The 22,378-nt window shown below is 35.3% G+C and overlaps 1 protein-coding gene across 1 annotated transcript in view; it reads right to left on the reverse strand.

Moving 5' to 3' along the window:
* LOC118196186 (uncharacterized) overlaps positions 1-22,378 on the reverse strand; it is a 54,567-nt gene that overhangs the window by 16,945 nt on the left and 15,244 nt on the right. The window contains exons 4-6 of the mRNA XM_035367601.2: positions 15,990-16,044; positions 13,339-13,398; positions 7,816-7,834 (exon numbers count right to left, since the gene is read on the reverse strand). Of these exons, the coding sequence (XP_035223492.1) occupies positions 7,816-7,834; positions 13,339-13,398; positions 15,990-16,044 (134 nt within the window). The remainder of the gene's footprint in view (positions 1-7,815; positions 7,835-13,338; positions 13,399-15,989; positions 16,045-22,378) is intronic.

A 22,378-nucleotide genomic window follows, 5' to 3' on the forward strand; every position in this document is an offset into this window, starting at 1 on the left:
TGGCTTCTAATTTGTTTATAATAACTTCATTTATCGGTTCACTCACCGGTTCTATAAAACCTTCTAAACGTGTGGCTTTACCCTTTAGCGCGTATTTTTCGCGCTTCAACGAATTAAATTTTTGCTTCCATTATTATTATGAACACAAGTTACGTGAAAGTTTCAAGAAAAGTACATTTTTATTTTCCCGCATTTCCCGTCAGATGTCAGCTTCGTTTTTAACTCTGGCTTTGTAGGGCCATGATAATTTAATGTATCTCGCTTAAAATCTCTAAAGAATGTTAAGATTAACTTTGACACTCACTGATTTTCCTTTTTTGGTACAGCACTGCGCTCTGGAGGCATTTTTCACTCTTCTCAGCTCATAAACCAGAGAGGTAAGACTGGACACATTTCACATTAAGCCTAAGTCCAGCATACCACTCTGACCTTCCCGATGATAAGACATTAAAGTTAAATAATTGTTTTCATTTGATTATTGCAAATCACACAAGGGCAACTGCCCAAGGGATGAAATGCCTTTGTGGAGAACTTTCTAAAGAAAACTGGCTCGGATCCACGTCAGACATTGGGAAATCACGAAAATGGTCATGTAATCAGCCTGTTTGTAATGAATCGACTAATTACCATTGTTCAGCAACTTTACCGATTGACAATGGTGGGCAGTTTATTAGTGAAAGTAGGATAAATTTATGAAGCACAACATTTAGAAAAACTCACGTCTTCTTAGTTATCTATTAAAATTACAATTAAATCAAACCTAAGATACTTTTATACATCTCTGCATGTAAACCTTAGCAGCTGGTATGGTGGCAATGTGCACGTGATGCTCAGCTAACAAGAGGGATGCCTTCGTGAAGGAATTTCTACGGAAAATTGTCTCGTATTAACATTACACACTGGGAAAATCATGAAAACCAACCATGCAACTAGCCCATTCAGCTGGTATCGAAGCCGGCTCGAATTCCGCTCGTGTTCAGGGATCTTAGCCACTCAGCCAATACATTCTTTAAGCAATAATAGAGTATTATAGTACGCGCCCACAAAAATTCCTCACTTGGTCGCTTATTTTCAAAGCTGTTGTCCAGACATACGCGAATTGTATCAATAAAATGACGCAAATATTCATGTTCTGGCTACTTAAAATAAAAAACCAATTTCCTACAGTTGCGAAATTAACTTTATATATTCCCTCGCACCCAACACTTTTATACAGGAAAGTGTTACTCATTACAAAAAAGCACAATACCAAAAGCGACTCATTACGACAAAATCTGATCAAGATATTTGATTTTAAAGTTGGAAATAAAATTCAGAAACTTTACACAAAATGAAGAGCGAAATGTTCGCATTTGTGTAGGGAAATAAAAATATAAATTTAGAGAAAGGCTTTTGAGATAAAGTGGCGAGCATTCCTATGCTGTCATAGTGAAAAATATTGAACATTATAATTTTTCCAAGAAGATTTTATTCAAAGAATCTTATAAAATACTTATTCTAGAAAAGGGTGGGAAGTTTCAGTGCTACCATATAGCCAACTCGTAGCATTCGCTTAAAATTAAAAATTGCATTTCCAGCTAAATAAATTTTGTGCGGTTTTTATATTAGAATTCTAAAGTAATAAAACTGGGTATTTACGTATTAACACAACCACCTTGTAGCAATTTTGCGTTTTTTTCCCCCCTCTCTTCACAGGTAAAAAGGTAGAAATTTATCGGGGCATATTGATGGTTTGAGTCATTTTTAGAAAGATTACCAAATTATTGATGTTTACAGCGAGTCAGTACACATTATCAACATATGAAAAGAAAACATTTTATCAATTTAAAATGTAAACTTTAATGATTAGATAAGGTTTACATGATACATTAAAAGATAAAACGCATTCTTCTTCAAACCGTTCTACAATTTTTTTATCTTTTTCCGAAACACACAGCTATATGTTTACGCTTAAAAACAGAACTGCGGACACCCGGATTCGTGCAAACCTCGGCTGCAGCGGCTGTATACAAAACGAATTTCCTAACCGTTTCCATTAGAAAATTTTCAGCAAAATTCTGTGTAAATTCCACGAGCTCATATTTAAAAACTCCCGGGAAAAAACCACGATCTGCTTATAAAAACCTTAAGAACTTTGAATACAACAAAAAAGAACGCATCTGAAAATGGCAGCGTTGCTTGACTGAAGGATAGCTATGTGAATGGTTGCACGAGTTTGGCCCATTCTGAAAATTTGGCGACTTCTACTGAGGTGATTGAGTTAATACTTAAGTACCTAAAACTGAATGACAATACCAAAAACGCATTTCGAACATTTCTGTACTTAAATTACTTTTGTGAAAAAAGCTCATCCAGCATACCATTTGTAACAAAATTAAAAACTAAAAAAATGCGACTATTAAATCACTGAATGTCATTTACAAAGGGAAATCAGCCTCGAATAATTCAAATTCATTAACCGACTCCTCAAGGAAAGTTAAAAAATGACGTCAAACTTAAATTTTGAAACCAAATATCTCGTTCAATTTTTGCGAGAGGGGGAGGTGAAACTTTTGCATTGTGCTTTTTACAATCGGTATAAAATTTTCCTAAATGTAAGTGTATAGGGACAAGGAAAAGCATAAAGAGTTATTTTTCGTATTTTCCCCCAAAAATTGTAAAGTTTAAAATACTAAAGCATAAATACTTCAGTGATCCAAAACATTTCTGTAACTGGAAGAGTTTATCTACGACCAATGACCGACTGAAAATAAAGGCTAGGTTAAAACCTTGAACGCTATGGATAGTCTGAAGAGAAAGCAAGTCTAACACTGCAGCCTGAAAGAAAAATATGCAGACTAAATGCAGTTCATATTGAAGTATAGAAGGATACAGATCGAGACCAGCAATAAGTTTCACATTTCTGATAAATTTTACTCCAAAATGTCAATCTGCATTTTCATGGACAAGTACTGTATCAAATTATTATTTAATCAGTCGCGAGAAAGCACTGATTTAAAGTGTTAATCAACTTGCCCCTGAAATTATAAGTCTCGCAAAGGATGAAATATTCAAATTGGGGACTGAAGCCACACTTGTAACGCATTATTCCTAACAGTTAAAAAATTAATATAGTGAAGTATGAATAATAGAGAACTATTAGCAATATATTGAATATTTATCATTAATAATCCACTATATTATTCACATAGTTAATATAGTGAACTATTAATTAGCGAGTGGCCTGCACTAGTATGACAACGAAGTAGTAAGAGGTCATTACTCGACATCAATTTGTCCTAAACATTACTGGCTGCTACAGAACCCATCAGTTGAGCTTTTTGTTAACTGGTATATTCCTTTTGTATATATATACACATCAGAAAAAGACGCCACTAAAGCAAGAGTTCTACAACTCAAGCAACACAGTACACCACCCACAAGAGAAGGAACACCGAAGCTCTTCGTACGACCAAAGCATATTATTGCAACGTTTAAACTTTGCACAAGATTCTATGGCCAATGCACCAACACATTAAGCAGTTTTCAAAAATTGAAGGCAAAGTGAATACTGCTCATTCCTTCTTTGAAACGCTAAACAAAGTACGCAGTTGAAAATGACATCAATAGTTAAAGTTTACAATAGTCCACACCACTGAATTGAAGAACAAAAACAACTCATTCCGTCAGCTAAGTAGAACGCAGGAATTTCCTTCTTGGAATACTAGTCTTGAACAGCATAAGAAAATTCATGATCTGCTTCAGAAATCCAGATCGATGAAGAACGAATGTAAGCACACCTTTATGGGAAGGAACAATGATATCGTCCTACCGAAGAGATGGCATTAGATTCCTCAACGCAATATGCCAGCATAAGGAGGTCAATATTAGACTTGATCTTTTCCAGAGACATGGCGTTACAATCTGATAACAGGATGCCTTAGATCAAGCAGGGAGGGACTTTAGAGTCAATTCAGATGAGATCTTTTCTATCTACCTTTGTATTACAGATCAAGGTTCCTTTCTTTCGTAGTTTTCCCACGACATTTGACACATTATTCGGTATATGCGGAGAATGGAGTATACTAAAATCGCTATGTTTTCGACGGCCCCGAGACATACAATATAGACTGCAAAAAATTCTGATCGTAGGGATATTAAACATATGTTCAGTAATTTCGCTTTGCAGCAAAATCATGGGTCATGAGTACACGTGTTCCATGCATAACATGCAGTAAAATTTACGTATAAATCACAAGAGGTACATTGCCCCGATATAATGCATCAAACAGTAATAAAAAAATCAAGCGATTGTTACAGTAAACAATTCAAGCAGACAACACACAGCTCTTTCAATTTCTATAGAGATGCAACACTAAAATAACCCAAAATATGTTCAGTTTTGATATATACCAATAATACTTGTTCCTAAAATTCAAAGATGGGGCCAATTCAACATGAACATAATAACGCAATTCATTGGGAATCATCATGTCCTTAAACTTGCAAATACAAACACTAAAACTTTATTCATGAAGTAATTGTATTCATGAAGTAAAATGTATTCTTATAATGTACTCCGTAAAACAGTTACGTATATATTTACCTCTTCTTTAATGCAGCAAAATCGTGGGACATGTGTCTGGTAACTAATACAGTTCAGATGTCCTACGTTGTGCACCAGTAGCTGAGCGGTGAAGTCTCTGAACACCGATAGTTAGATCTGGGTTCCTATTCCAGCTAACGGGTCGGCTGCATGGGCGTTTTGCATCTTGTGTCAAGTGGATACTAAACAGTTTCTGCTTTGAAAGTCCTTCTAAACTGTTCTTTAAAGTTCTTTATAAATTTTTTAATTAAATTAAATGAGCTTTAAAGTTCACTTCGTAACTTCACACTTGAACCAGCTGTGTACCATTAGCGAAGAGATGGACCAGAGATTTCATCAAGACAAAGAAACATGAAGCAAGGATCAAGAAAAGTAGACCATTTCTCTGATGGCTGACTGTTACACCAACATTAATCCCATCAAGGATGTAAAGGCAGCCGCCCAGTCGGTATAGTGGTCAGGAAAGCTGACTGCGATACCGAAAGGCCTGCGTTCGAATCACGGAGAAGGCGTGGTTGTAACCGTCAGTCCCTTCATAGGAAAGGCGATGGTGGCCCACCTATTAGATGCCTCCATAATAAAGAGACCACCACATCCTTCCTTATATAGATTAATGGACTGGGTTACATTCGTAATTGTGCACAATCTGCCATTGGGAAAAAAGAATGGAGCAAAGCATGAGTGGTCGCGGAAACTTCGACACATGAAATAAAAATTGTATTTTGCTTACATTGTGCAAGATTAAAAAAGGAACAAATTCTAAGATGAGTTTTAAGTTGAATTTAAAGGTCTCGCACGAAATATTACCAAACTGGAAACATGCTAATCGTCTTACAAGATACAATGGGTAGTTTTTTAGTAACCAAATGCATAGCGTAAAGAATAGACATGCCTGGAGTAAAGAAATTTACGGAAATGCCTAGTTTAATGCTTCGATTTTGAGCAACCAAGGTTTTAAGCCAAAGTTGAAGGTTTTCAAGGACACATTTACAAGTACATCTTTAATATGAAGGTTGGGAAATATCAACAAAGTAATACGTGCACGTAACAAGAAATGAAGGACAAGCAAATATTTCCTCAGAGGATGCTTCTTAGAAGGTCCCTAGCTGTACCAGCTCCTACAGAAACGTTACGTTACTGGAATGCAACTTAAACGTCAGCGAGACTAGGTTGCAGCCCAAATTTCGAGTACATTTCCTAGAATATTTTTGCAGCTAACAAAAAATTTAAAGACTATGCGGGCTGAAAGAGAAAAAAATATGAAGAAAAAAATTTTGGAGACTCCTTAGCAATAAAAAAATGCAGATCTTCAGTCCTGCCAATATGTTTACCTTGCTTTTCAAAACTATTATACCTAATGCGAGTAATATTTTTCCATCACCGATATCCCATAATGAATTATAACTACTTTTGAAGTATAAAATCAATCATAAAAGGAAATGTTTCCTTTGTAACACTTTATACACCCTAAACCAATAAGAATTATTTTCTATGCAAAATTTTTTTAAAACAAAATCATACTGCAAAGGAAGTTAATCTATGAAAGACTACTTAAATACAAAAATTACAATTTGTGCTTACAGCATGCAGAAGAAATTAAGAATGGCAGCATACCGCAGAAATAAGATTGATCATTTTTTGAGAACTAATAACACAGTAATTTTCAAGCATTTGTAACATCGTATTTGTAACATTACATTTTGAGAGGTTTAAAGAAATAAAAGCAACAATTTAAGAGCCGGAAACCAGATTACACGTTATTAATGACAAATAAGGGTAATGCTAGAAGCAAGAGTAGAAGCAAGAGTAGAAGCAAAGTCAAGAAATGTAGGTTCAAAAAGGCAACTGGGATACTTTTCTTGGCCACTGGTAAGCTGAGGTTTCTTTACCAGCATTTATAATGTTACGAATTTTGCGCATAGATAGATAATTTTGGCGAAATTATATGAAATTTTATATTTCTATAGAACGCAACATGAAAAGCTTACAGAAATGATGTTGGAAAAATAAGGTAGTTTGAAGTGCAACTACTGATTGCACTCCGTTCTGATCTGATACTGGTGACACCTGTACGAGTGATTCTAGAAGGTTCAGAACTTGGAAGTGTTTCCTTTCATAAAACAAATTTTATCAACCTATCATCGGACATGGGTGCATTCAACCTATCACCAACCAGTACACATGCAACAATATAATCAAGTTGAAAAATGGATAAGAGCTTCGTGTTTCTTCAAGCTTATGAATACGCTAGTTTCCAAAATGACTATTTCCATTCCTCGCATTTAGTTACTTCGTCCCGAAATGAGAATCAAGTAGAAAGACTGCTTTGGTTGTGGTCAAATTTCTGTATTGCCGGTTGCGTTCCTGACCGTTGTAACATACTTTGAAATTTAATTCTGTCACTTTGAGCGATGGTTAGATGAAACTAATGATGCTAAATGAATGGATATGGGTTCTCTATTGTAATGTCCAAGCGGAGACTGAATGAAACAAGCAAAATGTTATTGCGGAAAACTACAAGACCATAAATAACTCCAGCTAGCATGGAAAACTGTCGCATTCGCTTGATTTAATCCTGTCAAAGCCATACAAGTCGTTCAAGTAGCCAATGCATACGAGAAATGAGAAATTCATAGGACACCAACCAGTTTCAAGGTTGTGGAAAAATGTTTAAATCCATAGATTCACAATTCTTTTTCACAACAGTCAGCATAAACATTGAGAAGAAACCACATTAGCAAACTTAATGGATACACATATATATTCCCCATTTTGTTGCTGTTACTCATTTTATTAAAAACTGCAAGTGTCTGATAACGAAGACCATCCGTATTCTTTTGAAAATACGACAACTCCTACAGTTCATCCTAACATTACTGTAAACAGACACTACAGCAATAAGAATTAGCTTTAATTTAGAACCTTGTCCAAATTTTTAATACAAGTGCCTAAAACAACGATTTTTCAAAAGCATTTCAATAGTAACTTCCGTCCGTTCTGATAACTGGTGTCCCACCATTCAGCTGGAAATACTTCTCTAGAAATCTAATCCTGATTCATATGAGAAAAAAACTCTTATGAAAATACTATCAGCTAGCTAGTGGTTTATTTTATAATTCAGTTTCACAATAAGCTCTTCTAACAGAAACAAATGCCTTTAAGCCCTGACCCTTTAGTGTTTCCATATTGTATTGAACAATATAATCATGAAATAAGTAAAATTAACTTACCAGAAATTCGATTGTAGGGCTGAAAAGTAAAAACAATACATTAAAATTTGTAAGTTGTTTCAATAACAATAAAACTTTCAAATGTTTCATTTAATTTGAAAGAAAATTATTATACCTAAAAAGAATTCCAAGTTTTTAAGCAAGAAAATTAGACGATCTGACTTATATATTGGATAAATACGATATCTACCATGAAGTCTTTTCAAAGAAGTCTATAAATTTGAAATTTCAGAAAATATCTATGGCAGAAAAGCATATTATAAAAATTTAACTAATGTAATAAATACACGAATGTCATTTGACCTATAGCTTTTAGTAGTATGCTAAAAAAGGCGGCATGAATGCATGGAAGTGTTTAGTAGTTTTCTTAAGTATTTCTCCCCCCCCCCATAACTTAAATTTTGTTCTAAATGATAATTCAAAATGTTAATTCACTAATGTCTCAAAATTAAGTTTCGCGAACTTCATCGTATTCTGTAGTTATACACACTTAGATATGTTAGCTATTTAATAAGTATCCACACAACACTTGAAACTTTAAAACGCGAAATTTTATCACCAGTTCAAGTATTATAAAAACGCATTCTCAACAGTACATTTTTACAAGAAATTAACTTATGACTACAGAAAATTATACAGCGAATGAAAGCACAAAAATTACTTCTACATCGCAAAACGCAGTTTTAGACTTCTCAGATGCCCGAATGCTCAAGTAATTGTTATTTATTCAGTTTACCATGCAGTATAAGCTTGCATAAAACATTTTAAATTTATTATGATGAATTATTCGAAATGACCGAGAACAAGGAGATTAATTTCAGAGAAAATGAGATTGCGAGAAGGGAAATATTTGAATATCAGCATCTATTGCTACACTTTCACTTTGCAAAAAAATGGACCAAACATAACCTCTAAAACGCTGGAAAGCAATGTGGTCCCCCATCTGCCCTCAATACTGCTGATAGACATTTCAAATGGCTTTTAAAATATCCAAGATACAGATGCGCATGCATGCAAACACCATCCGTAATAACGCAATTGTATTAAGGCGAAAAGTTAAACAGAAAAATCAAAAGCCCCCACTTGCATTTTTCGAGGAAGGGGAGCAAATGTACATGAGGGTTATTTGCTCACAGAAGAGATGTCTTCGTGAAGGGTATTTTAAAGGAAACCATTTTGCAGTTGATTTACATTGGAGGCATCGCGAAACACTCATGTAAGCAAACCGTTCACAAGAGATTCGAACACGGATTAAACCACCTGTAATTCGGTACTCTTATCTACTTGTCTTTCTACAGGCGAATAAAAATATAAAAATGGGAACTCGAGTTCGACAAGACTCAGCAGTTGAAATCAAAGACTTTTTGCCAGATGAAGAGTGCAGAGAATAACTAACGCAGAGATGAATACTAGGAATTTTCTTTCAACAGTAAAGCATAAAAGTAATTCTTGCTGGTTAGGGTTTTACAAGTGCTTCCGGTATAGGAAACTTCCATGCAGACGTAAGATGCATGTTGAAATTTTAAGAATTTTCAAGGTAACCAAATTTTGTGGCACTCTTCGTGCATGGCAACGATCTAGGACACAAAGCGGAAGTTGTCCTCAGCTAGGTATACAGTGGTGGCCAAAATTGGACACTTTTGGAAATTTGTGTTTTTGAACTTTGTATGCTTAAAGAAAACGTTACGTTTCACAAAATGCAAACTTGTATATATCATTTTAAAGAGAATTTATTACTGAATTCAATACAAACACAAAATTCAATTATTTGCAATACAAAAATAGTTAAACGATAATAGTTATCGATATACATTAGATAGTGATGATTGCAGTGAGTTATCAGTACTTAGTAAGGTACCCTTTATTTTTGATTACAGCTTCACATCGACGTTTTATTGAGCTGACAAGAGTTTTAAGCTCTTCTTTCGTTATTACATGATGCCAGGAAACGATTATAGCCTCAATTAGTTCCCTTTTATTTGATGGGCACCTCATTCGAACAAGAGTTTTCAAACGCTGCCACAAATTTTCGACAGGATTGAGAACAGGACTTTTTCCTGGCCATGACAACAATTTAATGCTCTTTGTACGAAACCATTCTTTCGATATTTTGGCCGTGTGGCAAGGAGCAGAATCCTGCTGAAAAAATAAACGAAGCATTGTTGGGAAAGAGATCTCTGATGGAAAGTAGAAGTTTTGGTTCTAGAATAGTGTCAATGTATTTTCTGGCATTCAGTGTCCCATCGACGACATGAAGGCGACCAATACAATCTGCTGACATGCATGACCAAATCATAACACTAACTGGGTTCTTCACAGTTGCTTGAATGCAGTCAGGGTGTAGCTCTTCTCCTGTTCTACGTCTTGCATATTTTCGCCCATCACTACCGAATAACGATATCTTAATTTCCTCACTCCATATAACTTGTGACCATTGATCATCTGTCTAATGTGTTCCTTTGTCCACTGTAGTCTTTTTTTCGTTGCTGAAAATTAAGATAAGGCTTTTTTCGTGGAATTCTACCTCTCAGTCCAACATCTGTAAATCTTCTCCTGATTGTTCTTGAACTGACAGAAACACCAGCATCATTCAGATCACTTCTGATGGCCGCTGATGACATTTTTCTATCTTGGAGACAGTCTTTATTGTTCTGCCATCAATAGATGTGGTGCACCTTTTTCGGCCTTTTCCTTCTTTTATTTTTTGTTGAATTTGTCTCCTGATATCGTAAACAAAACTTTCGGACTCCAGATGTAGTCACTGAACCGCCCACCTGTCTTGCAATTTCAGCATAGGAAAGACCACTTTCTCGTAACAATAATATTACATCTCTTTCTAGGTGTCCAATCTACTCTTTTATTTGATGTCATTGCTTCTTGACTAAATATTAAAGATTTTTACAAAAATTCCTATGTGTAATTGCAGTGTATAAGAAACAGGTCCTCCTACAGAACAAAGCAAAATAATGAATTGTTTCAAGTGTAAACATGTCAGCTTCTACTGGCAGTTACTAACATTTGATTGGTTCTCAGAACAAGAACAGTGATTGGCCAGGAAAGCTAGACGTTACAAACCACTTCATAACTGTGTTTTTTATTTATATTAAAGGACATAACTTTTTCTGTATTGCAAATAATTCACTTTTGCGATTTGTATTGAAATGAGTAATACATTCTCTTTAAAATGATATATACAAGTTTGCATTTTGCGAAACTTAACATTTTCTATAAGCATACAAAGTTTAAAAACAAAAATTTCCAAAACTGTCCACAATTTTGGCCACCACTGTACAATGATTTCGAGATGCTTAGGACTGAAGAATACGACGCACTTGATAAATAAGGATTTGAGCAGCTTCATTTAATTAGCAGATTTCTGATCTATGAAATTATTGTTCAGATTGAAGTGTTCATATCCCAGCTATTTCTAACAAAGAGGACTAAATTCATAACTTGGATAAAAAACCAAAGTAATGTCCTCCAAAACAGTCTTAAAAATTGGCTTAAAAGTTTCGAGGGTACGATTCCAAGTAGTATGCGTTCCATGGTGTTTATTTCGCTTTTCCTACATTTCTTCAATCTCGAGTATGTGCGCTAGTTTCCGAATGTACGAAACTGAATCCACGATTGACCAAGTATTCAAACTCTGCTCTTTTCTAAAAATATGGATATATATTGAATCTTATGAGAGTTTTCAGTTACTTCAGTGATTGATATGCCTTAATACGAGTACGGATACATATGCCTAAATTTTCTATGGGACCATATATGCGCCAACTTCACCATTAAACAAATTCCTTTATAAAATCGCTCTTATTTTCAAAATGCATTTAAAAAATTAATGTTGCATTTTTTCCCTTTACTTAAATGAACGCATATTCAGACATTAGCCTACTCGAAATGAACAAATGACGTAAATATGTTACCTCGCTGGGAATATCATGTTTGCGCTTGTATCTTGCCGAGAAAATTGTTTGGTGCTTGTTGTCTTACACTTCCTTTACGAATACGGCAAGGCATGTAAGCGCTATCTGACTAGGAGGAGGGATGCCTTCGTAGAGACTTTTCTAATTGAAACCGGGTAGCATTCCCGTACTTGAGGAAAACCACAATGGCCAACCATACAGCCGTCTGGAATCGAACCCGGATCGAGCTCCCAGTATTCATTGGCCTTAACCCTTTGCGGCACCTAAAAATTTCCATCTGTACGCACAAAAAAATTGAATGAAAAAGGATTTATAAGTTACTAGAGGTTACTCTGAACCTTCTTTATTTATAGTAGATGGCAGCTCAACACAAACTAGACCATATATTTTAGCCATGTTTAGTTTTTTTAAGACCCTCATTTTTCAAAGAAATCTTCCAGATTTTTTTAGGGTATAAAAAGAATTGCTTGAAAAGAAATTTGTTATTTTTTGGCTGTAGGCTAATCTTGTTATATATTAGTTTTGAATTTTTACCTTGAAATCTTGCCTAAAATCAAATGGCGAACCCTAGGTGTGCCCAGACTGAGCTCACAGATAATCTAGGACAACCAAGATTCTGTATTCTTTGTTTCTCCGCATCTCATCGGTCAGTTCATTGACAATGCTCGTTTCAGCACTCTTTTCGAAGCTCTATTCAATCAGTGTGCCACTTTGGGCACACCCACTGAATTAAAACGATAAGTGCCATCTCCACAAAATTTTACTTGTGTACTCCTCTAGGCCTAATTATACTGCCTACCTTTTTTAAATCAAAACTCCGACTTTAAAAGGTAGCGTGCCGGAAAGGGTTAATCATATGACCACTAATGTAGCCTCTCCTATAACGGAAAGGATCATAATGAGGTATTTAGTTATATATAGATAACACAAATTTGGTTGACTGGTTAATTAATGAAAGCAAAGTTTTATTTGGTTCATTTTATTATGTCAAAGCACGCTAGGGCTTTCTGCCTGAAAGGAAGAATGCTTGGTGGAGGACTTTCCAAGAGAAACCGACTCTGATCCAAATTACCCATTAGGAAAGCCACGAAAACACCGTTGCAGTCAGCCCGTTCGCCTGGAATCAAACCCAGGTCAACTATCAGTGATCAGAGACTTCTCCGCTCTGCCACTGGTAAGCTTTTCTCAGTCGAGGTAATTATGCCTTAGTAGAGGACATTCCAAGGCAAATAAGACTTATTTACATCTCAAGTTGAGAAAAGCTTGAAACTTGCATGAAGCTGTTTCATTCGGCCGCCGAAAATCAAATTCACTAAACTGTCAAGGTTTTAACCAGCTGTGGTTAGTACAATATATAGTTCTATTTTAGAATTTTGTAGATACTAGAGTTTCAAATTGGAAAAACAACAAAGTTTGTTATTTCAAAGCAATAACTTTAATAAAAATAAATTAAGTGAATTTTGAAAGGTTTAATGCAATTTAACTTTAATGTAGTGCAATTTTTAACAGACATGTAAAGGCAGGTATTTTAAGAAAAAAAAAGGGTCATGCAGTTGATACAAAATTGGAGATTTTTAATGAAAACTGCTCGAATTACCTGTTTTTTAACAGCTGGCGCTATATTCAGTTTCCTGTCTTTAAGTGTCAAGCAGTCAACCTGGAAAAAATTGACCGTTTATTACGAATGTAGTCAGAAAGATAAGCTTCTAAACGTAGTGTTTTCAGGAAAATTAATGCAACAGGAAATGTGTACACACACATTTTGTAAATTCTACGATAGAAGAATTAACACTGAATAAATTCTTTAAACAGACTACTCATATTGCAGAAAAATTAATTATATTTATAATACAATTCTGGCTTTATTCAAATTTCCACGATCCGTTATGATCTGAAAGTTTTAGATTAACTAAAATGAATACTCCCAGATTACGATTTATGGGACTATCTCGAAAGATCAAACTCTGCCTTTTCTGTATTAGAACTATTATTGGTGTAACCAAGAAATGTTGAATTTAGATCGATACTGTTAAGCTGAACACTACGTTAAGCTATGTGTTATTCGAAGAATAAACAGAGCCCAGAACAAAACACGATCGAAGACAACATAAATCATGAAACAAGTCTCAAAGAGTTCCTTTATAAATATTTACTTCCTACGAAGCGATATTACAAGTAAGATTTTTAATTCAAATGGGAAAAGCTTAAATATCCTCCCTATGCGGGAAATTGAGCAAAGAACGAGTTTATTTAAAAGTCACCTTATACCGGCCAAAATATTCGTATGAAACCAATTACGACCTCAAAGTTTTTATATCGGACGTGTGCATTGGAGAGCAATTCATATATGATGGACACCACATTCCTTTTACGTACATGCTTGAAACGCAAGAGTATACACGAAAAGGACTAGAAATAGCTCAGAAGAATGCTTTACTCGGAGGCTGGTTTCTATTGAAGTGCTGAAATCTCAGAATGCCCAGAATTCAAGTCCGAATGAATTCTACTCTTTTTAGCATGAATCACAAAAACAGCAATATAACAAAATATCACAAGACTGGAATTACTGCACAATATGAAGAGTTACTTCATAATATTTCGATTTTAAAGATATGCTCAGTACATTAAGTTTGCAATGGATTCAGAAATGAAGAATTAATAATTTAAAGTGAGGTAGGTCCCACCGAAAATGAGGGTTATTGAAAACGCTGCTTGTAACTGAAGCAAAATAAAGCAGCAACATTTTGCTTACCTCAGGTCGTTATACTAAAGGAATAAGGTCTGCATCTCTTTAAAGTACTAGCAAAGAGTTAATGTCTTATAACTTAAACACTATGCAAGACTATGGAATATATAGTAAAGAGATACCAAACCATGTCGCACGAGCAGGGCACTAGGACTTACATCCTTATGAACACTGGGCAGTCCTATATATTACTGTATCAGAAACTATTTTTAGACATAAAAGTTAGATTTTTGCTTAACATTACACAAATGTTTGCATTTACTTAATGTAAAACTTAGCATATTACTACATACTTTTAGCAACCAATAGTTACTGAAGATTTCTTTATTCTCTTTTTCGAGCATAGAATCCCTGTTCTTTGGGGCGGAATTTTAATACTCGTAAAGAAAATAATTCTTTCGGTGCATGTGAAACCACACTGGCAGGTTGCGCTATATACGCCTGAGAATTAAAATCAGGAGATACCTTTTTTTTCTTAAGATCTGAATAACGAATTTTAATTCTGGAAAGTAAAAGAACCGAAGTTGAACTTTGAAAATCCGAGCAGTTAGGAAAACAATAGAATGTTTAGCTACCCAATGCGATGAAGTACATGCCACGACAGAGCCTTCAGAAGTGTTTTATATTGATCCCTTGCCAAGTTTTTAGCAACTTCATGTTATACAATTCGATTGTTGGTCGCTACTGTACGTTACATCCAACTGAAAGCTCTTTATGGCATACTGTTGGACTATCCACCAGTTACAAGAAGAAATTCCATCATTATATCGCTAAAATAAACTTGAGATTATGACTAGGTAAAAACAAATCCTGCAAGACCTTTTGATACCGCATGACCCCGTCTTCTTGCACGAGTCATGTGCAACCATATCGATGGAACAACCTTTTTAAATGAATTTTAGAGTTTAAAGGTTACAGGATAATCATGCTGTGATCTACATGAAAAGCATTGTTTACACGTAGGGTGCGTTATTCTGCTTTAACTGCTTTTGCTATTTAAAATTGACGGCTCCAATAGCAGTACCAAGAACATAATTACCAAATTCTTTATAGAATTTAGGTGGACTACATGACAATGCTTATAAGTAAAATGAAACCTTGCATATTACTGAAGTATAACTTATTTTCAACCATGATTTACAGTATTTAATACTTTTAATTTCTAGTCTTGCAGGTATATTAAACGAGAATTATTGCCAAACATTTGGCCTCTCATAGCTCTAGTATTTCTACTTTATACACAAAAGCTCAGGTGAATAAATGATTGTACTCTTTCTTTCAATACTTGGCTCCAAATCAACCTTTTTTTTTTCAATTAAAGCAGTGTTCATTACTTCCTGAAGATAGTAGGCACTGACATTAACTTCCAGCCGCTTAATGTAATTTCTACAAAGCTATGATTTACTTTCGAAGATATTGAAGTTACTTCAGAGTTAAAATTTATTACAGAAAGTTATAAATACCAGTGATCTTTTAGCAAAATTAATATTTAAAACATTTACCTCAATAAGGACCTTTTGGGCTTCCTCTTCAGTTTCAAAAGTTACGAAGCCATACCTAAATTTCAAAGAAAATAATTAACGATGGCAAAACTTTGGAAATAGTTACGATATTAAATTCAAGAAACCATTTATTTAACACACCATGACAGTTTGCAGAGATTTTAATTAATGCATTGTAGATTTAGTTTCCCAATGCTTTGCAGCTAAATGTTGCGTATGCTTTATATGTTGAAGCAATCTCTGTGCATACTTATCCAGAAATTTCAGAATAGGCGTAACGCTTACATATTCTCATCAATGAATATTCTCTTCACTTCCTGTAGGCAGCGGTATTTCTTTTAGCTAGTTATGCGTCGTTAAAGAAGTACCAGCTTATGATGTAGTGGTAGAAAACCATAAAATACATGCTTAGATTAATTATAGTAAAGTAACTAGAGCTATATCATTAGGAACGGATATTTTCGTGGAGAAGTTTAAAAAATGGCTCGTATTCATCTTGTATACGATTAAATAAAGGAATTCTAGGTTGGACATTCTTAGATATTTCTCGAGATTATAAGCGACACCAGAGAGATAAATACAAAAGTGCACCAATAATATTTTGGATCAGTGAATTTATTTTGAATCGATTTCAGTGAAAGTAAACATTCTCAGTATTTTTCCTTAAATTACACATGCTATAAATGTTTAGATGTTAGAATTTTAGCAGCATAAGAGTTTGTCAACATATTCAAGCAAGAAATTGACTACCATCATATATCGATATTTCATAAAAATCAGTACCCGAATATTCGCATAAATGGTAATATTCAGATGGCAAGTGTTCTCATTTTTTCGCACATCGAAGGTAAAATTAAGTTATTGGAACACTGTAAAGAACATAAATGTTATCAGCCCGAGGGAAGGCATGCATTCGTGGTAGCTTGTTTAAGGAGAACACTCCTATTCACGTTACACATGGGAAAATCCACGAAAACCAACCACGCAGGCAGCCCGTTTGTCTGGGATAGAACTTCCAGTATTCAGCAATCGATCGATGATAAGAAACTTATCACATGCAGTCTACATTTTAGTTCATTTGTTCTTTGAATTTTATATCAAGATTCTTTTAATGATTTTAAGCTGTACGGGTAATAAAATTAGAATTTCAAATTCCAATAAACAGTTTAAAAAATTAGTTAAGAGACAATTTTGTTCGGCGCTTACATATTATCGCAACCACTCGTGCGGAAGTCGGCAAATAATCAGAACTTATCAAATTCTGGCAACCATGCGCATAAACATTAAGGCAGCCCCGCTCAAAGTAATCGTTCAGTCAAGCTACATCTCCATTTTCGTATGCGTTCTTTCTGGTTATATTCTTAAATCGAACGACTTTTATAGAAACATTGTGACATTTTTTGCCTTTTAACTGAATTTAAAAGTTTTTTTTTGCTTGTAGAATTTGTCAACAATGGAAGAATAACACTAAAATTTCTGCAAGAATATGGTATTTTGCCGCAAAGAACAGTGATGAGATACTTTTGACAGATGGCCTGTCAGCAATGCCGAAGTTGGGTGCGACGCCGGGTTTGCGAAGTTTTTCCGATTTTTAAGCGAAAACGGATCCCTGTGTACACGGTTAGAAGAACAGACCAAACAACTGCAGAACGATTTCGAGAAAATACAAGCATTTCGTTTTTAAAATTTTTTAATGTATCGTAATTCATACTTAAAGTTTGTGTTTTAAAATATTAAATTATGTTTTAGTTTGATATGTTGATAATGTTTGCCGACTTAAGATAACCATCAGTAGTTTAGCGACCTTAAAAATTTCCTCTTTATTGTTTATGCATGCTCCGATAAATATTTGGAAATTTAAAATTCCGTTAAAATAAGTTTTTATTGATGATAAAAATTTCATTTTGTAATAAAAGCTCTGGCTTGGGGACTGTTTACAGTTAGTGCATTTGGCTCCTATGCTAATTGAGTTTGAAACCACAGGTTTACATAACAATTTTAATACTGCGGATATGAAACAATGCCAAAATGTTTCATTTTCCTCATTCCCTGAATAAGAGACCATTTCCCTCAAAATTTCTTTCACGAGACCAATCCTCTCTCGCAGATAGCTCTTGTGTGCTTTACTATATAATCCACTTAACTTAAAACAGAAAATTTAGCAAGTAGAAATTTTAGGAAATCCAGAAAGGAAGTATCGTGAATATTTAACTTGTTTAATTCTCTCCGAACTAAACTTCCATTGTGTTCAAATTATTAATTCGATTGCAAATGAAGCTTTACAGACTTAACCTATTGTATTCCACTGGCGCTACTATTGAGCAATTCAAAAGGGGACACAGATCCCCAAATGCTAAAATTAACTTTGAATGCACACAAGTCTAGAAATCTTTTGAAATTTATATAGGAATTGAAAGCGAGAATTCAAACCAATTTCACTAGTCACTGCTGTTTCACGCTCATTCGATACGTGAATTTGATTTTCCATATTTAGTTATTTTACTGTAAATACATATTATACACATTAAAAAATTACCAGTAAATGTTTCATTTATAGTCTTAATTTTACTCACCAAGACTGATTAAGACCGCTGAACACCGGTAGCTCGACAAGAGTTCGAACTTAGCTGGAACGGTAAGGCTGCATGGGTGTGTTTCATGGTTTTACCATGTGTAGCGAATACGAGCCAGTTTCACTTTAAAAGTCATTTACTAAGGAATCCATCGCCTTGGTGTGCCTTATGTTCAAAAAATCTAACCTTAGTTTTGCTGAAACTTACAGAATGTTTTCGCAGTAGATTACTGTTAAGTATGCTAATATTTGTCTCATCACTTTTTCATATACTATCTAACATTAAGCTAGAAAATTGTTCAAACTGTCGAAATACAAAAGTCCTATTAAGTGGCAAGTGTCAACCACCTTAGCAACGAAACTTTCACCTTTCTTTTATATATAACGTTTTGTATTCTACAACTCTTAAATAAATAATTCAAAAACACAGCAGTGTGGTTATTTCACTTCCCTTCTTGTCCTTTAGATTGTAGAAATAGGAAATGAAACAGTACACACAAGTGTAAGCATTCTGTCCATATGTACCTGCTTTCTATTGGATCAGCGGGCTGGCTGCATGGGCGTTTTCGTGGTTTTCCCCATGTGTAACGTGTATACGAGCCAGTTTCCCTTAGAAAGTCCTCCACGAAAGGCATCCCTCCCTTTAGGCAGATAGCCCTCGTGTGCTTTGCCATAATTAAATACACCAACACCATCTATTGGATCAGATTTATTTCACAAGTGATGAATAATCATTTTTCTGAAATGACTATTCTTTAATAATTCGTGCAATTTAAATTATCTCCGAATTCGCTACCTTTCTCAAACAATGAAACTTCATTTTAATTTTTGCTAATCTCTGCACTTTCTCGTAATGCAAGTTATTTTTAACACAAATGACAATAAATAATAACGATTTATTGAATTATCCAAAAACATAAATCTACTTTGACAGAGAACAAAACAGCGATCTGGACAATGCTAAACATCTATATCCCGAATATTTTCATAAGATGAGGATGCGCTCGGGGTCCATGTTGATCCCCAAATACTAAATTTTTTGGAAAAAATGTAGATTTGAGAAAAAGAATAGACATGACCTGAGTTACTCAAATTTAAGGTCGAACTACTGGAATGTGTTCCCTAGATACCTCGACCTTGCTCGTTAATATAGATCACCAATTTCAGTGTTGCCGCCGCAGTGTTGAATAATTTTACTCCATAACTCAAACACCACTACATATAGTGGCGTGCCATCAATGCACTGGAGGAACTAGTCTAGTCCCCAAGCATTTTATGCATTAGCTATTTTTTTCATTGGCGGGCACTTAACCGACTTAGACGACCACTACTAAAGAAGAAAGTAATGGCCACTTTATTATAAAAGCACCTAATAAACAAGCCACCGTTACCTCCTATGAAGGGATCAAGTAACTAGATATATACGCGCCTCGTCAACTAAATGACACTACGCGGACTAAACCCATCTGAACCCCCCGACATTAGGCACGGGACGGGCATACCAGCCAAAACGCCACCTTGGAGATGGTCTAACACTCCAACTGAATCCCGGTGCCCACATCGTCCAGAATAACAGCTTCCAAAAAAATCTCCACCTGTAAAACAGGCCCACCGCTGAACGGGTCAGCCAAGACAAGCGATCAGAGACCACGATGGGATGGGCTGAATACCTGGAGCTTTGACTGGTCCCTAAACGTGCTACCCACCAGTACTACGCGGGCAGCCCACCCTCCCGGCTTTACACAGAATACGGGGACTGGACGCTCAATGTCCCAAGCGCTAATACTATACTTTGGCTACTGATACCCTAGTTATGGGGACTTATGCCTCCAGACCAGTGAAAGGTCGGGATAAACCCTTCCCCACAGGTCCTCGTAGTCAAATTTTATAGCCCCGTGGCCGAGACTGCCTAAGCCAGTATCTGAAGAGAGTACACTGCGTCGACCCTGAGGAGAGTCTATGAAGGGAGTGACAATTACAGCCATATCTTTTCCGGGATTCGAACCCGGGCCCTTCGGTATCGCAGTAGGCTCCCTTAATAACTATACAGTCTGCACGGCACGCGTTAACACTTAAGTACACTTTACGTAACGTTCAAAAGCATCAAAAGAACATATTACCTCCTCTGGAACCACATGTCATTAGTGTTGTTGGGTTTCCGCGGGAATGGGAAGGCTTTGGGTCTAGCCGGTTCTATGCGAGGAACAACTAGCTGGTTTTCACATCTTCCTTCAACAGCTTTACGTATGCTATTTTCTACTGGCCGCAGGTTGTTTGAAATTTTAATTTCCCAGCGATTCTTATAAGCGAACTAAGTTATATTTTAATTAGTCTTCCTAAAACTATCATGGTATGCGAAATATTACGAAGTTAAATACTATATCCATGCAGTAATTCCATGTTTGGAAAGTTTTACGACAAGCTAGTCCTCACACAAGAAAACATTACCGAGCACGTGCAAGCAGTTTATCATGTTCTTCGGGATAATGTATTTTCAAAAGAAAAAAGTAACAGAGGGTAAGATTTAGTCCCCCCCACCGTGTTCTCATTTATAGAAGCATGATACATTACACCCTTTATTCTAAAGTAGATTATTCAATAATTTAGAAATTAATATGCAAAAGAAAAGCAATCTGTTTTGCTGTTCTTGTGCTCTTCGAGATAAAATGCTTTTAACTACTGTTTTATGTATCAGTTGGATTTAACAATTGCTATGGTAAGATAAGTGTGACTTGCTCTTCCTTTAATTTTCACACGTTCATCAGAGCGTTTTAACCATTATTGTACTCATTCATATTATACGAGTAGATTTCATATTTTCGAGATATATATCATATCAAAATGCAATAAACACTATCGAAATGATCACCTCCTTAATATGGCCACTTCTGAAAGTGACCATTATTTACGAGAACATAAACGTTAGTACTAAATTTCACTTCGAGACGACCACCACCCCTGTCCATGTGCTTAGAGAGCGTCTTAAGAGAGGCTTATTTTTCTTCATACCTAATCATCTGCTGTAAAAGCAAAAAGCTTGCCAATGTATGTGTCTGTATTTAGTATATGCTGTTCATATAATTTTAATTCAAATTATTTAGGTATGTTGTTACCGAGGCAAAATGGATGAGAAGGCCATTTCATCCCAATAAGCAAATTCTACGTGATGACAAACAAGGTACAAGTATGTTTGCTGAAACGGAGTAGACTGATAGCAGCCTCAAAATAATTATTTTGGTATTTTTCTAAATAAACCAAGAATGCATGGGAGAAACTGCATAGGGGGTGAGAGTGATTATGGCGCAAAAACCAAAGATGATTATAACGCGCCAGAAACTGCATAGGAGATCAGATACTAGACCAAAAAGACTTACGTTCAAGTTTCATTTATTAAAACCAATAAGTGAGTGAGTGAGTGAGTGATTATGGCGCAAAAACCAGAGATGGTTATGACGTGCCAAACACAAGATGGGATGATTACAATTGATGACATTAAAATTCAATCAATAAAAACAAGTAGATAAATGTACCAAATCCAGAGGATGAAGTCATATAAACACAAGTTAAAAAGCACATTAAAATTCAAGACACAGTCTTCAAAACAAATTACATTTGGTAATAAAAGCCAATCTCTTTTAAATAATAAAATAAATTACAATTCACCTCTCTTCCGATTAAACGGTCGAGAGGTAAGTCACAGCTATTAAAATATTTCTGGCGAAGACTATTAAAACATGGACACTCAATTAAAATATGACGAACAGATAAACAAACATTACAATTAAAACAAACAGGCTCATTTTCAGCTTTGAGAAGA

This window comes from Stegodyphus dumicola, chromosome X1 (assembly GCF_044657685.1).
Source record: "Stegodyphus dumicola isolate Sdum_Otavi_A_Nest chromosome X1, ASM4465768v1".
Lineage (NCBI taxonomy): Eukaryota > Metazoa > Arthropoda > Arachnida > Araneae > Eresidae > Stegodyphus > Stegodyphus dumicola.